The sequence below is a fragment of the Ammospiza nelsoni genome, chromosome 10 (genome assembly GCF_027579445.1).
Source record: "Ammospiza nelsoni isolate bAmmNel1 chromosome 10, bAmmNel1.pri, whole genome shotgun sequence".
Taxonomy (NCBI): Eukaryota; Metazoa; Chordata; class Aves; order Passeriformes; family Passerellidae; genus Ammospiza; species Ammospiza nelsoni.
In genome coordinates this window covers 19,182,461-19,199,495 of record NC_080642.1, presented here as the reverse complement: position 1 = coordinate 19,199,495, position 17,035 = coordinate 19,182,461, and the positions used below count along the sequence as shown (strand labels likewise).

General features: G+C 40.3%; 1 protein-coding gene across 10 annotated transcripts in view; it reads left to right on the top strand.

Annotated features, from left to right (window-relative positions):
* The window catches only part of GIGYF2 (GRB10 interacting GYF protein 2), a 75,035-nt gene that overhangs the window by 37,529 nt on the left and 20,471 nt on the right, over window positions 1-17,035 (top strand). For 7 of the 10 annotated variants that reach the window (XM_059479063.1, XM_059479064.1, XM_059479065.1 and 4 more), the window contains 4 exons: window positions 11,211-11,390; window positions 16,144-16,361; window positions 16,451-16,610; window positions 16,688-16,888. In XM_059479063.1, the coding sequence (XP_059335046.1) occupies window positions 11,211-11,390; window positions 16,144-16,361; window positions 16,451-16,610; window positions 16,688-16,888 (759 nt within the window). The remainder of the gene's footprint in view (window positions 1-11,210; window positions 11,391-16,143; window positions 16,362-16,450; window positions 16,611-16,687; window positions 16,889-17,035) is intronic. The other 3 variants (XM_059479068.1, XM_059479070.1, XM_059479067.1) reach the window with 2 other exon arrangements.

Below are 17,035 nucleotides of genomic sequence, written 5' to 3'. Positions count from 1 at the left end.
TGTTTATGTAAGGATCAGGTAAAAAGAGGGCAGGAGAGCAATTCAGAAAATACACTGTGACATATTTTCCAGTCTAGTCTGCCTGAGCAGTTCAATTTTTACTAGTGACCAAGTAAAATAGGACAGCAAGCATATGGGAATTAAGGTAGAATTGCAGATATGGGAAGCAAAACGGATATCTGTAGATATTTTGTATATTAGGCTCCTTTGTTTGCTTTTAAACCTCAGAGCTTGTGGAATTTGCTGGAGCTGGTGAATGTCTTTTGAAAAGACAGTGGTCACTCAAATCCATACATTTTATATATGTATGTTTAAAGTTCACCTGGGGCAGATTAAAATTAAGTACGGGTTTGTGTAAAATAGAGACTTCGTGAGGTGTACAACCTGTTTAAAGAAGGTTGTGAGGAAGCTTGCTAGAACAACAGAGAACTTAAAAATACCTGTAAATTCTGCAAATGATTATTATATATGGTGTATTTAGTCAGTTTTGGTTTTCTATTGATTTTGACTTCTCTTTGAAGGATGGCTGCTTCAGTCTATTACATTTTTTCATAGAGGAATTGGATTTTTCCCTTCCAACAGAACCATCTTAATTTTCTCTTGAAATGCATTAGAAGTAAGGATCCTGAAATTCAGAATGAGTTTATGGTAGGTGAAAATTTGTCTTGTGATCTTTGATCCCATTAACCAGCAGTTTGCCTGTTTGCTTAACCTTCAACCAAATTTTTGTAACTACAGGAGATTCTCTCTTGCTTTTACTTGTGTTTAATGCCTACTGAGGTACGAGGATTGACATCACAGTGACTATTTAGCTATTTTTTTTCTTTTCTCAAAACCATACAGCTATTACTTCTATCCATGCTGTAGTCAGAGGGAGATAAAGTAGCTGATGGCCTGAGTGGAATTTGCTGTTTTTTTCCTTATTTTAATTTTCCAGTTCACATCTCCCAGGGGGAATATTTTGAAATCATTCCCTGTGTCAGAGACTGCAGTGGACTTAGCGAGGTTCTCCTGGCATATGGTACCAGGCTACCTTTCTTGGGGGATTTTGGTTGTAGTCCATCCACCTTCACTGAGTTGACTCTTCAATCTGCTGCATGGCTCCCTGAATGGCAGTTCTCACTCTTGCTGTACAGTAACCTGAATGTAATTATATGTATTTCAGTCATCCAGTGATTAGTGACTTGTCTGTAGAGCGCAGTTCTTGTGCCAAGATTTAGATGAGCCCTTGTGGAGGCCTTGAAGGCACTGGAAAATGGGCGTCTCTGGATGGAAAGGATTATGAGGACCATGCTCAAAATGAGCTCTGAACAGTGCCTTGGTTTTATCAGAGTAAGCCGTACTCACAAGAAACATTCCCTTGTTTGAAGAAAGAACACTTAGAGAACAAAATGCCTCTGAGTGAATCATGCATTCAAAACAAAGCAGCAAACCAACAAAAAACGCAAAACAACAAAACACAACCAAAAGCCAAAGCTTCTGGTTTTGTGTAAATTCTTGTGGTACTTTGAGGGCAGGATCTGCTTTGTAGACTCTAAGCAATATGGGTTTACAGAACAAATAGGTATTGTGGAAATGATTCTGATGCTGACTGATGGGTGACAGAAGCCTTTCTGTGGTGTTATGTGCATTAAGAAAAAAGGGAAAACTTTCTTAAGATGGTACATTATTTTTGGCTGTGCTTCAGATCTTCTCATGAGTGTTTGAACACTACAGACTTAGAGCAAATGCTGCCAGCATTGTAGGATCTCAGATTTGTTGATTATAGAGCTTCTTAGGGTGGTGATTAATCACTTAATGTTGTCTTAAACTCTGAAAAAAGTCAGGTTCTTTGGGATTTATTCAGTGGAGGAGGGTTGATTCCTGACAGATTTTGAAGAAACTTGAGAAAGAGAACCTACATTAGCCCCCAACAGCACATTTCAGAAGAGTCCTGTGACTCTGCTCCTTGAGACTCCCAAGCAGGTGAATTTGCCTTCTGAGTTTAACCAGGTTGTGCACTGGTACAGTGATTTCTAGTCTAGGACTGTTAAAAATGTTAGTTTTCTATTTCAGTGGCAGGGATAGCATTGGAAATGTGCGAGTTCCAAAACCCCTTTTTTCAAGCGCTGTTGGTGGATTAAGAGCCAGAAGTCTTGGAGTGATAAAAGCAGATAAGAAACTGCAAATAGACACTGAGAGCAGTGCAGTTGGGAGTGAGTATGAGGCAAAAGAGTAACTGCCCCCTGGCAAATAGCTTACCCGTGTCGGAGGATCAGTCGTCTCTATTCTCAAAAGCAGGGGCAGCTTAAGAGCAGATGTGACTTTGAATTTAAAAAGTGTTAATGTCTTCTGTCTACTCCTTTCCTTGCCCATAGTAAAAAAATACAAATACCTTCTTTCCTTGTTAGTGATAAATTAATGAAGTTACAAAGTACAATTCAGAGCACCTGATTGAATTCCCTGCCTGGCATGGTCCTTGATTGACCCCATATTAATCCCCATTTCAGTGTATGTTTTAGGGAAGACATTCAAATCTTCAACTTGAGAAGAAAAATTCAGTGTTTGTTGGAGAATGCTTGTCTCTTGCAATATTTCTTTTCCAGGTTTGTCCAGTGGTCTCTCTCAACACCCTTTATGTTATGTTACTTGGTGGGTTTTGCTTTTTCTGGTTCCTGACATATGCAACTGTTGATGAAGCTTTTGTGTTTATTGTACCTCCATTTCTCAGCTGATAGCCCCTGACTAGAAAGACCGGAACTGTCAGAAATCACTTTTCTAAACCTCTTTTGGCATGGTGACCAGTCCTTTACCACACATTTGCTGTGTGTAATCCTTCCTGTTTACCTTCTCTTAAAAGCTAAATTATCACCAACACCACTGTGTCAGTTTGTTCTTAGCTTTTTTTGGTTTTCAGTCTTTTTATCATGTCCCTCATCCTGGCTTCTTTCTTTTAAACACTTCTCTAAGACAAATCAAGGTAGGGTGAGTACTAATTTTTAAAACAATCAGATTCCTTCTAGCAGTGGGACAGGTTCCAAACTGACCTGGCTGGCTAATGATTTATGTTTGATAAAACCTTGCATTACAGCTTTGGGATGTTGCTTGCATTTCTGAAATTCATGATCCAGCATGTGGCTCTCCCATGCTTTGCTTTTTAGATTGAGCTCTTCTTCCTTGTGTTGTAACAGCCTTTACTGCATTCCGTTGACTTTCTGTTCCATGCCACCATGGAGCAGAAGGTCAACAGAATGCAGTAGAGGATTGCACCATTTGACTTTCTGTTCCATGCCACCATGTTGATTTCCTCTCCTTTCCTCTTGCTTAGCTTTTTCTTAGGACTTTGGTAGGGTTGCAGGGAAACTTATTGGCAGCATTTCCATTTGCCTTCTCAGTTGAAGGCATTCAAAGTGACACTTCCAGCCTATTCTCACTTGGTATACAAATACATTTGCAACCTTTTGAGGAGCCTGAGTGAGGAGTTGTGTTCAGAGGAGACTTCTGCAGTGTTGCCCTACTTGCCCAGCTTCTAGTCTTAACAAAGTCTGTTCTAATTGACCATGGAAGGGATTTGAAACAGTTTATGCTGTGCTGCTTCATTCTGACAGGAAAGTGGTCTTGAGGACTTGCTATTTTCTGGGAGTGACTGCAAAAACTGCTTTTTTTAACTGCAGCATCATTCCAAGATTTACTAGAATCTCTGTGGTGGCATGCCCCTGTGGGGATGTGTACATTCCTTCTTTACTTGGCCTGGCTTTGCATGATCATGTACAAGCTTCAGATTTAAACCTTGTCTGCTCTGAGCTGGGATTGTGCAGGTCTGTTGCTGCCTCTGCACTTTGCAACAAGAACAAACTAAGATTATGATTTGTAAAGGCATTTTTTCATGCTATTAAAATTGCTATTCTGTGTGGTTTTATTTTTAGATTATTGTGTAATTTTTTTAGACTGAATGGCCATCCTTGGAGATGCTCTGGCATTATTTTTAGGAAATGAAGGTTTTTTCAGTATGGATGAAATTACTGGGTCGTATAACTTACATTAGGGGACAGCCTTAGAAATGTAGTAGGTAATTCAGCTTGAGAAGCTGCATTGGTTGAAAGCTCATGCTTCTGTTGTGAGTAGAACAGTTAACATTTCTAACATATTTGTCCTTTTGGTTTTGTAGCTAATGCCTCATTGAGATGAATGGAAGTAGTTTGTGACAAAACTGTTACTTCTGAGCAGTGTGCAGAATTAAGATAAGCTTTCAGGACTTGTTACATTTATAAGTAGGTCTTGTTAAAATGGAAACTTGAATTTGTTGACCCCAAGTTTCTTTTTTCAAAGCGAGTGCCATAAAGGATAGGATGTGAGAGCTCATACTTCTGACTTTCTGTGAGAGTTTATTACTCAATGCACTTTAAAGAAAGAGGTGATAAAATAGGAGAGTATGTCTCCTTTTATATGCAGGAAAAAAAACTCATACTTGATTTCTGGGAAGCTAAATAGTGCTCCATTTTATATATAATGTATTTTCACGTAAGTACTCTGAAGATCTATATGAACACTAATTCTTGATTTTGAAGTAGCACCTGAGTGGACCAACTAGCCTGGCCACTTTTGGCGAAGCAGAAAAGCAACATTTAAGCAAAGTCTTAGTAAAGGCTGTAAAATATTCCTGTATATATTAAATTTTTATAAAGAAACTTAAATGCAGAATTAAATGTTGGTAACAGGAGTAATTTGATAGTTGCCAGGGAGGGTTATATTTGATGTAAGGCTGCAGAAGTTTGCTGCCACCCTTTTTTTTTGGAACTTGCTGTTTTTGAAGAGCTGTCCTGCCCTGTGAGATGCAGGCTTTCCCATGGCTTGCCTGGAATGGCTGAGTTGTGCAGGACAGAGGAGTTCACTCCATGTCCCTGTGTGGAACCCTGGGCAGCGGTGCCAGCTCGCTCTGTGTCCATAAGCACAGGGATGAATGCATTGATGGAAAGATTGAAAACTGTTGATATCTGAGATATAATTGGAGATGGTAAAAGCAAATTTGAAGATGTGAAGCTTGTCTCTTTTAATTTGTGGTGGAACTGAGTGCTGAGTTATGAGTGCAGCAAGGTGAGGATGTCTTTTTCATAATTCTTGGCCAATTTCATGACACCCACCTGTTGTAGCTGGAGCTTGCAAATGCTGCCTGTCTGCAGAGCCTTTCCAGCACTTATCTCAAAAACTTTCTGAAAAAATACAGCTTAAAGACTTTGGATTTGCTCTGTGTGCTCTTAGGGCTCTGGTCACCCGAGACAGCATTTTCTTCTTTTTGAGGGGGAAGAATCAGCAACCATTTTGTTTAAGGTGACACTTAGTTTAGCAAGTTTTAGAAATAAAACTCTCTGCTCTCAAAAGAACTTGGATTTTTTTGATTAAAGAGTGACAGAACAATTGAAATTATACAGTAAGAAAAGAAAAAAGAAAAAACAGGATGGTTTTGTGTACTTACCAGTCTTTAGAGGGTCTTTGTGCAGGAGGAGGGGATAACCTGGGTTCCAGGAGAGGGACTGCTCTGGTCTGGTGTACTGGTCCCAGCACTAGTAAGAAACTTCCCACAAGGGGTTGGTAAAGATTAAAAAAAACACCAAAACCTTTAAAAATGGGTTTGTATGTCTCATTCCTGTGTTTATATGCTGGGGGGATTGGTTTCCATCTGAAGCTGATTTGATTGGTCATTTTGCCTGCAGGGGGGCTGGTTGGCTCTGATCATGTGGAAAAGAATTCTGGTTTGTTAGGAGCATTTCTTTACCCAACACAAACTCTTAGCAGCCAAGGAGAAATCCTCAAACACTTACTTGGAGAAGGGGTGCCTTCTTCCTCACCTCCTTAATCAAGATAATTTTTTAGGTTTGTATAACCTAAAGTTTTGCATGAAAGTTGAAAAGGCCAAAATTCCCTTGGAGTAGCTGAGTGGAAAAGTTCCATACTGCTGCTGAAAACCCACACTGTTCGCTGATATATTTTCTCTAACCAGTGTGAACTACTGTTCATTTGAGTGAAGAGGGACACTCTTGGGTCCCCCTGCTGCTCCACTCGTTCCTTTCCTGTTAGCTCCCAAGCTCTGGAATGTGAATGCAAAGGTGGATGCAGCTCCTGGTGCAGTTTGTGCTCTCAGGAGGCTGTTGCTGACTTGCAGCCTAATGCTGTCCAGAAGATGTAGACCTGGCCATTTCCATCTCCCCATTGCTCCTTTGTGAAAACATGGAATTAATCACAGGATTTTGCTAAAGCCTAGGAATGAAACAAGGCAGATTAGGTGGCTTGCTGATTCCATGTGGCAGATGAAACCACTTTTGCTTAAGCTGTTTGCTCTTCCACTCATGAAATGAGAGGAGCTGCTGAGGGTATGTCTGAGTGAGCAGCTGTGCAGAGTGGTCAGTGTGCTTCCCTGCTGGACCAGCTCTGAGGACAGCTCTGGAACACAGTACTGGTTCACTTTTTTTTTTTTTTTTTTATCCCTTGGTGAGCTGCTGATGTGAGGGCTTTGACTGAATGTCAGATGTAAGAGGATCTGAGAAACAAAGGCCGTGGTTGTTTGCAGTAAAACTACTGAAGGCCTGCTGGGAAAATCATTAATGTAGACTTTCCTGCTTAGGAAACAAAATCCTCCCTATTTTTCCTTCTTTAACCTTCCCCCAACCCTAAATTGCAAAACATTAATTTTTTGCTTCATTAGAATGGAACGTTTTAATGCATGTTCAGGCACAGCACTGAAAGTTGATAGGCATGGTGTGACTTTGAAAACCAGGGCAAATAATGTAGTGCCAGGGGACTCCCACCAGTGTGACAAGGCTGTAGGATGGTGTGACTCCCTCTTCACCCTCCCCTCCACTGCAGACAGCCTCACTTAGTCACAAGTAGGATTTTGGTTTCAAACAGTATTTTCTTAGAAGCCATCTTCTGAACTGTAGAAAGCATTTGCTGAGTGGTCACTGGTGTGGTTTTCTAATCTAATTCAACTGAATGAGGTGGAAATCTTTATACAGTTGTATAGCAGGTGAAATTAGGTGCCGTGTGTGTTTCACGTGTGTTATGGAATTGAACTCTTGTTAATTCCTTTGAATCTATTGGCTCACTCACAATGGTGACAGTAGATAATGGACAATTTAGTGAAAAAAATAGGGTATTATATTTGATAGTATGTTTTTGAGACCTGCTGTTGAGATTGAGATTTTATGCAGAGAGATTAAAAATTTGAAGCTAGAAATGGGATTCAGAACTTCTGATCTGTCACTGGGAGTCACTTGATGGTATTTGTATTCCTGTGGTGTTTCTAGCATGTCCTGTAGTGTTCCAGTAAGAAGGTAGTCTTTCTCTAGAAGCATCATCTTAAGGACATTTGTTTTATTCTTCTGTAAAATAAATGAAGCAATTACACATTTAGGCAAAGTTACTTCATTTTCTTTAAAAACATTGCAAAGGTTTTTATTTTTATCTTCCTTTTGAGGAATTACATAGCAGGCAGCAGAGAGAAGAGAGCAGGTCCAAGTACTTAGTAGACTCTCCTGATTCTCGCCCCTGTGTAGAGGAAACAGCAGTGCTGTCAGTCATTGCTTAGCTGTTTATTCTCTGCAGACAGTGAGGATGGTGTAGGAAACATGGGCTGCCAGCCTGGAGAACATTTGCCATTCTGTTAGTAAGTGCTCTCCATAACCACGTTGCCATGGGGCCACATCCCCAAATCCAGTCTTGTTTCTGCACAGTCAGTATCCCTTCAAATCAGTGTTGCACAGCTGTAGGCTTTTCTGGCTGGATACCACTCAGCTCTGTCTGAAGTTTTCTGTAAACACCATTGCTGGCTTTGTGACAGGCCTGAACAGAGGTGCCCTTTTACTGCTCCTTCTCTTCAGGAAGTCCAGTCAATTAGTCCGAGGCAAAACCATAGATTGCATTTTAGTTTCTTTCATCCTTAAAACATTGCCAAGTCCTGACTCTGTGATCTAAGTAATTTCAACTGAAATGATTGCTCTCAAATCTACAAACAGTTTGCATAGAATATGCTGGCACTTTATAAGTTATGAATTTAGATGTAATCTGTAGGAATATTCCTGTATTCAGTTTGTCAGAGTCTTTCTGTCACTTGCGTAGCTTGATTTTTCTGGTCCTTAACCTGTGACTGGTTTGTGTTTGTAAAGAACCAGTTTCTTGGCTGGTCTGTCTAATCTTCAGGATCATCTCATGCCAGACCTGTTTGGACACATACCTTGTTCTTTGATGCTTGCTGTGATGTTCTAGAAAACTGGAGTAAACCAGAAAACTGAAGTATGTCATGAGACACTGCACTTTTTCTCTGAATTCCACTGAATGTGGCATCAGAACAGGCTTTGGTGTGACACTGGAGTGCTGCTGTGTTTGGAAAGGTTTTGGAACCACAGGTGATCCCATGCTCAGATAAATACAATGCTGACCCCTTATATTTGATTTTTTTTTTATTTCTACATTTGTAATGCCACAGAATTTAAAATCAGAAGTGGGGCAGGATGCCAGCTGAATCTGATCTTGGCAAACATTTGATATTTTGTAACCTCTACAGAGATAGAGATGTGTTTCAAACCCCATTTTCTGCAAGTTCAGCATACAAAACCTGACTTTGATAGTTCTGTTCTTGGGAACAAAATCTGCTGTCCTAAGGACTAACAGAACCTGAGTTGCCTTGATTTGCTTATAGTATGAGGAGATGTGCAATGGGGCTAAAACCTGGATATTCAGTGGCAAAGCAGACTGCACAATATTCTTTAAGTGACCTAAATGTTTTTGGAAGAGTGGAACAGGACCTGTGAGCTGAGAGCGTGTCTGTGTTAAAGAGAAGTCTCCAGAATCAACTGAACTTAACAATGCTAGGGAAGAACATACTTTTTTTCCTTAATGGGTAGAGTCTAAAATCTCTCAAATTAATGTTACTGAATAAGTGTCAAGTAAGAGCTGTGAGTTTTGATGAAAATAATAGATAAATCTGTAAAAATATTACTTCTCATGTCCCAAAATAGTGATTCAAATAACTTTTTTCTTTTGGTAACTGTTTTAGTAAGAAAAAAACTAATGTCTTGTGCTGCAAAATGAAAAAAAATTGGATCTGTCTTCCTCTTTGTAGCATTTTAAAAATAAATTCAGGAAGAATGAGGCACTTTCCTTGTTGTCAGGGACTTAGGCTCCCCATGTCTGTTGGGTTGCAGCTCTCTCCTGTGCACCTCTCTCTGTTTTACTTCCAGCTTTGCCTTTGCTTTTCTACTATGGGAAGCCCATCCAAGGAGCAATGGTGAGAGGCTTCCCTGCACTTTTTCTTACTGTAGTCTGCATGATATTTTTGAGATACCAAAAATTAAAAAAAAAAATTAATAAATTCCCAGACTTAGATTTTTCTGCCTGGCTTGTTCCTTTCCTTTCTTTTCCATGATGCACGGGAATTCAGAATGTGGCTGACCTTCATCTGCAAAGATTTATCCACTCCAGATAAAAAGTTGCCAGCATCACAAGTACCACATGAAGGGAGTTGAGTGCCTCCAGCAATTTTGTTTCATTTGGAGTATTACCAGAGACTCCCCAAAATGCAGTCTGCAGGTTGTGTTGTTACTCAAAGCCCAGCAAATCCAGAAGTGATCTTCAGCCAGATGTCCCCTTCAGTGAAGTAAAGGTGTAACTGGGTCATACTTGCCTTCACAGCTGACATTGCCTGTTGGTACTGATGCTGGACTTGAAATTAGTCAATGTGCTTTAGCTCTTCATGTAGGAACAACATAAGGGGAAGATATTCCAGAAAAATTAGAGCTGGAGAAAGAGAGAGGTTTTTTCCCTCCAATGTTTTGAGCTGGTGGAGAAGGGATGTCAGTTTTTCTCCAAGGTGCATGCAAAGTAGAGAGCCAGTGTGTGCTCCCTGCCTCCAGAGTGCACTGTCTCTAGCAGGAAGAATTTTCCTGTTCTAAACAGAGATCTGGTATGCCACAGAATTTCAGATCTTCGTTGTTTCCTCATCTTTTTCATTGACTGAAAAAATTGCCTGATGCTAAGAAAGCATTCTCCCATGCTTCCTAAACAAAACACTTAAAAATGTCTCTTTCCACCCCTGGAGTCTGTGCATGATCATACTTTCTTGTGTTTTTCCTGTCTAAGAAAGCAGGCATACCAAACAGACTTCACCAAATAACATCTTACATTTTTGGGTTTTAGGACTCTTAAGAAGGAAGATTCAGTATACTTTTCTCTAGTACTTGAAAAACTTAGTTTTATAGATAACACCACAATTTCAGGTTAACACTGGGTAATAGTACCAGTGAAGAAATGACATGACTCTGGTTCCTATGACAATTCTGGTGCTACACAGCTGAAGAAACTTATTTCAATGATGGGCTGTCATGTCAGGGCAAGTCAGCAGTGAAAGCAGCATCTGTGTTAAACCGTGGCATACTGATGTATGACTTGGACATCTTGGTGTATAATGTGGAGTCTTTTCATAAAAATGTTTATATAATTCTTTTCTGACATGATTGCTGTTCATAAGTACCTGAGGATTTAGTTGTGTTTTAAATATAACATAATGTACATTGGGAACTAAAAAAATACCAGTCTCTTAAACTTCTAGTAGACTTATCCTTCAGCTCAGGCATAATTGCTACTAGCCCTTCATGCACTGACCTTGGCTCTCCAGAAGATGGATTCACAGCATAATGTTAACATTGCTAGGTTTTTTCCAGTTTATTCCTCAATGCTACTTTAAATTTTCAGTGTTTCCTAATAGTTAGACTGCTGTATGTTGGATTAAATAAATAGATCTCACCTTCTTTTTATTACAGAAGTACGAAATGTGTTTGGTTTATATAATACTTACACTGTGCTCCCATTTAGCTTGAGGCACCTCATGATAAAGCAGTTTATTCTTTTTCTCTGCACACTTTTGCCTTCTTTCTGTTACATTTCCTTACATCTCTTAAACTGCCTTTTCCTCCTTTGCCTTTCCTATCCATATTCTAGTTACTTATATGCTTTGCTTCCTTCTGGAATTTTTTTTTGTGTCTTTCCATCCCAAGGTACATAGGCACCTGGATTTCTTAAATCTCTGTCATGTTTCCTTCTTGAATTTCTATTCCTCTCCTAGGTTCCTATAACCACCTCTGGTGCATTTTTTACCTCCAAGAGAGCAAGATTTCAACCCTTTTGTATTTGTGTTTCTAAAGACAGGACACATGTTCACTGGCCTTGTGTTTTCTTTGCAGTGAGACCAAACTTTGAGGAAGGTGGGACAGTGACCACAGGGAGGAAACACGAATTTATCCGCTCTGAGAGCGAGAACTGGCGCATCTTCAGGGAGGAGCAGAATGGGGAAGATGAGGATGGAGGCTGGCGACTGGCTGGGTCACGGAGGGATGGGGAGAGGTGGCGTCCTCACAGTCCAGGTGAGAGCAGAGCTGGCCAAACATGCAGCTGTGTTTGCTGAGAGAGGGCAAAGGCCATGAGGAGAGAGAGGTGCCACGTTCAGGAAAAATAGGTTCATGTAGTCTTGGTCATTGAATACTGTTCTGGCATGTGTGAGGCTCTTGGTCACGAAATGTTTAGCATAAAATTGTGTGCCTGTTGTTTTCCTTTTAGCCTCTTCAGTATCCTTACATACTTAAGAGAACATTACTTCCCAGGTGTGCACTTGTCTGTATTGTGCTCCAGGTGTGTATGTACCTGGTAAAATAAGGGGGTTTAATAGTACTATTTCTTTGTGGCTGTGACAATAAGGGGATAGAAATCACCCACATCAGACAACATATCTAATGCTGCAGAGTGACACTGACACTAAACCACTCTGGTCATTGACCACTTTCTAGTTTTCCAGATGTGTTTGCAGTGCCAAGAAGCATCCTTGGAAGATCTCAAAATATGTTGCTCTACACATTTTGTAGTTAGTTCCAGGATGTCTTGTCTCAATAAATTTCAGGTACCTTTTTGGTTTCACTGTCCCCTTCCCAGGCCTGACAGGGCAAGTCTGTTCACTTGCTTTCCAGCATTGTACTGCTGGAATTGCAGGAGAAATAAAAAGCAGAGCTTGGTGTTCCAGTAGTAGGACTGAAACATATTATAGATTTTTTCCCCTTCTCTTTGGAAAAGATTCAGTCATACCTGGTGTGGGATCCTGGGTTTGGCTATCTTTTGGCTGCAGAAGGCTTCTGGAGTACCAGGAGAGGATTAGGCTTTTCTACTGTTACATCTTCATAGAACAGTAAAATTGTTAATTTTGGAAAAGACCTTAAAGCTGTTTGAGCCCAACCATTGATCTAGCACTGCCAAGGCCACCACTAAACCATGTCCTTAAGTGCCACATCTACATGGCTTTTAAATCCCTCCAAGGATAGGGCCTCCACCACTTCCCTGGGCATCTGTGCTGATGCTTGACAACCCTTCCAGTGAAGAAATTGCTTCTAATGCCCAACCTAAACCTTCTTTCTGGTAGTTCTAGGGGATGATAAGTTCCCCCTGCTTGAGCATCCTTTGCTCCATGCTAAACTTGATAGGCAAGCAAAGAAAGCACAGGACACTTTTGGAGCTGAGGTGGACAATTTATTCTGTTCAATAAAAAAAAGTCCCATTTGGTCTTGCAGTGGCTCTGTTGCCCTTTTCAACTTCCCAGACTTTCAGTACAGTTATTGTTGGGAGCAACCATGACCTCTGTTCTGAGCCTTCTTCATAGCTGTATATAATTCTGCTCTCAAACAGCTGCTCTCTTGTGCTAAAATTTAGCAATGAGCCCAAGGCTTGATTTATCATCAGATGTTTTCTATTTAGAGGCAAATTTTGAAGAATATAATTTTCTTTTCCCCAGTGTTTGGTCATAGTTGTTGATCAGACGCTGCTGCCTTGTTATCTAGTTGAGGCAACACCAGGCCAGCTACCTCATGATGCAGCATGATACTCAGAAGTGGAGTGTTCTGCAAGTACCAGCCTGCATGCTTTAGCTACAAACGAAGCATAGACCTCAAAGTTCACAAGTTCATTCAGGTCTTGAACTTTTTTGGTTGTTCTGAGGAAAGTTTTGAAAATTTCAATTCTGTCATGTAAATTTTGCTTATTTGAATTTTCGGTGTAGTAGAAACTAACTGAACTTCCTTTACCAGGTTAGTTCTAGCAGCCATCATTGAAAGCCTGTTTGAAGGCTTATGTGAATCTGCAGAAAAGTTGCCAGTTTTGAGGTAGCCTGAGTTGACAGCTGTATTGCCCTAGTTCTGGCTTTCATCAGAGCTGGATTTGGTTTCTTCTATTAGTAGTAGCCACAGAACTATCAAAATGGTTTAAATCACATTTTTGCTTTTAAAATGAGCTTAAATCAAATTGGCATGGTTTAAACTACTTCTTTATACTATTCTGGTGTTAGGTAATAGTACAGTCATATGTCCTGCTAAAAAAAGAGAAATGTCTTCAGAGGACTGTTTTCATTTGTTTAGTTGGTCCTTCCTGTAGATTGACTCTTTGTACTCCCTGCTAGGATCTTTACACTGGCTTTAGTAACTGCTAGAAGAGTGTGATCACAGATTTAGATTCACTGGCTGCTTCGAAGTTCTTTATTTTCCTTTAAATTTTTAACCATGTTTTAAAATTATAAATGTCTAAAAGCCCCCTCTCTGTTGTTACAATTCTTGCATTCACACAATGATTGCCTTTTAAATTTACAAGGCCAAGTCTGTTTTGTCAGAAACAAATACAAACCTGTTGTGGTCTCAAAACTAGTGGCTGATCTATAGATGTTTATGGTTTTGGTTACCAAATCAGCCTTAAGGAATAGGAATAAGTTTTTCTTAACAAGAATTTCTGATACGATTTTGTGTCTTTGTGTAAATAGCTCTTCAAATTGGCCTTTTTCCTGAGAAGCATTTGAGAGAGGCCTTAGGCTGTACTTTCATATAAAGATTTTTTAGTTGCTGCTTTGTTTGAAAGGCTTTTCAAATTCATCTTGATTCACTCCACTTTCAGAATCAGGTGCTGTAATTCAACTAGAATTGAATTTTTTTGTGTTGTTCCTTGCATTTCTTAAATATCATGAAGCAACTAAAGTACAGTAGAGAATCTTGCTCCAAAACTGAGCTAAGAACTAGGTCTATATATAATATATACTCAAAAAGGTGTGCTATTCCTTTAAGTGTTCTGTTTAGCATTTAGTATTCTTTAGTATATATTGAAAATTTCACTGCTGAGTTAGAGAATATAACTTTGAAGAGAGAAATTGCTATTAATAAAGCTAATGTGTTCTTGGATTTCCTGAAGCAGCCAGTAGTCCTATCTAGATTTTACCTACAATGTCACCATAAGTTGCAAGGGATAAATTAAGCTTGAAATCGTCTCTTCACTTTAAATACTGAGCATGTAATTATTGCCTCGTGATAGTATGGGGCTGAACTTAAAGCTGTGTTTGTGTCCTAACTGCTGGCTAAAAAACTTCAGGTAAGAATTCAGGTTTATCTCTCCTCTTGGCTTGTTTTAAAAGATTGGCAGCCTGATATTTCAGACCTGAATTATGACCTATATTCTAACTGGGCTTTTACAAACATATTTGGTTACTAAGAAACAAGGGCATGAGTCTGCTACACCAATGTCTTTTTGACTCTCCACATAGCTCTGAAAATCTGGGGGCTGTTAAAGGTGGTGTAACTAAATCTCTGCAAGCAGACTAAATGGTTCTTCATTTGAACTTTGAAGATAGTTGGGCTTTAACAAAGTGCTTAGAATTTACCTTCAAAAACCACATTTCTAGGTGTCACTATGAAGACCTGCACTGCTGGTATTGGCATGTGAACTGTGGGCAAATAGAGGCTCCTCTCCCCTGCTGGGAGCCCTGACATGGACATGGCTCCTTGTAATGAGGAGCTGTCTGTCCAGGGACTCCATCAGAAATGCTGTCTGGTTGTCAACAACCTCTTACACTTCAGTCTCTTTCCTTAATAACATTAAAAACATTGCCTCAGAACATTGATTTGATGGTTTAATACTACTTGCTTTGCGAGGCATAACTAGAAGCATAGGTTAAGTTATCTGGTGGAATTATTTGCCAGTAAGCACATAGGGAATAGTGAAGGCCTTGTTAAAGGATAACATTTGTGTATCCTTGGTAAAATTTAAGATGGAAGTTCAGAATTTTTCTGGAAAGAGTTTGATTTACATTTCCTGTATTTTTGAGACAAAGGTGGATTTTTGCATGGCTAATATTAATAGTTAAGGTATTAAGGTCAGTGTGGAAACATTGATCAGTCATGAAACAGGACCACCTTTCTTCCCTTTACTGTGGTTTGGGTTTTTTTGGTAGACAGTTGATACTGTGAGGCTGCACTGATTCTGGTGCACAGATTGTTGGAGCAAAAAAAAAGAATTTACTTCTTTTTTTATCCAGTTGAGAACAGTCACCATGAAAAGCTCTAAGGTGCCTTCATTTTTCTTTGTACCTTTGTGATAGAGATGGCTTGTATTTCATGGAAAGCCGTGTACAGTCCTTTCACCCCCAATTTGTTTTCCTTAGCAGCCAGCTCTTTACAGCTTAAATAACATTATTGCACTCAGGGGATTTGAAGCTTGGCTGAATGATCGTGTCTTCTGAATATGAAGTTTATGTATGAATTGGGAATGTTCTCCCATTTCTTATGTTCCCAAGTTTTGCTATTCCATGGTTAAAAAGACTATTCAAGAAACTGACCAGTCCTTTCAAAGGTATTTGAACAGTTATCACTCCATTTTTCATGTATATGTACAAAAAACATATCTGAAGGCAAGAGGCAAAAACATGGGTGTTTTGTTCAGGATGTGACTTCTGCAGAGCCCCTGAAGGAAAACATGAAATCTTACACAAGTAAAGGTGCCACAAAGACTTAAATCAATGATGGCTGGTAAATTCAGTTGGCAACTAATGTTGCTTGTCTTATTTTCGTGCTTGTTCTAAATTTTGTAGCCAAGCTTTTTTAGCCTTATGTGGTTTTTAATGCTTATTCCACAGTTTATTATGTGAGGATATACAGCAGACAATATTTGAAAGTCTTCTGCTTATTTGCCTTGCCCTTGAAGTTGCCTGTTCATAGGTGGGCTGTACCATGTAGCAGCTTTCTGAATTGCTGTCAGTGTCCTTTCCCCACTGTGTGAGCACTGCCCCAGGCCTGTGTGGTAAAGCTCCTTTCCCTGCCTTAGACGGCCCTCATTCCGCAGGCTGGCGGGAGCACATGGAGCGACGGCGGAGGTTCGAGTTTGATTTCCGGGACCGAGACGACGAGCGGGGCTATCGCCGCGTGCGCTGCGGCAGCGGCAGCATGGACGACGACAGGGACAGTCTCCCTGAGTGGTGCTTGGAGGATGCAGAGGAGGAGATGGGCACCTTTGACTCCTCTGGAGCGTTTCTCTCTTTAAAGGTGAAAAGCTGCTTTGGGCCCCTTGGGTCGCTCGGTGCAAATGTCCAGTGATGTCAGGTGGGTTATGGATGATTGCGTTGACTTTGCAGAAAGTGCAGAAGGAGCCAATACCAGAGGAACAGGAGATGGACTTCAGGCCTGTGGAGGAAGGGGAGGAAAGGTCTGATTCTGAAGGGAGCCACAATGAAGAAGCCAAAGATCATGAAAAGACCAAGAAGGAGGGGGAGAAAACAGAAAGAATAGTGGCAGGTAGGGGGGACTTCTCCTGCAACTGTCAGTGTAGAATTTCTGTTAACTCAGTTACTTAGACCTGTGCCTTGTTGCAGAAGCAGTGGAAGAAGCAGCTCAGGCATCATCTCCAGCTGCCAGGTCAGACACCCCACCAAAATCCCAGCCTCCAGACCCGCTGCAGACAAATCTTTTTGAAAGGAAGGAAGAGTCTGTGCCAGAAAGAACAGAAAAAACAGAAGATAAAGAGAATCGAGTGGAGAATACACTGTCAGCCAAAATGTCCAACAGAGGGGAAGGTAATAAACCTGACAGATAAATTTAGTAAGTTTCCATTACTCACTGTGAATAATCCTGGCCCCTAAAAAGAGGCAAGCGCTGGTGATGGAAAGCCAGATTCACCAACTGGTCTATAAATACAGGATTTGCTGGATATGCCATCTCAG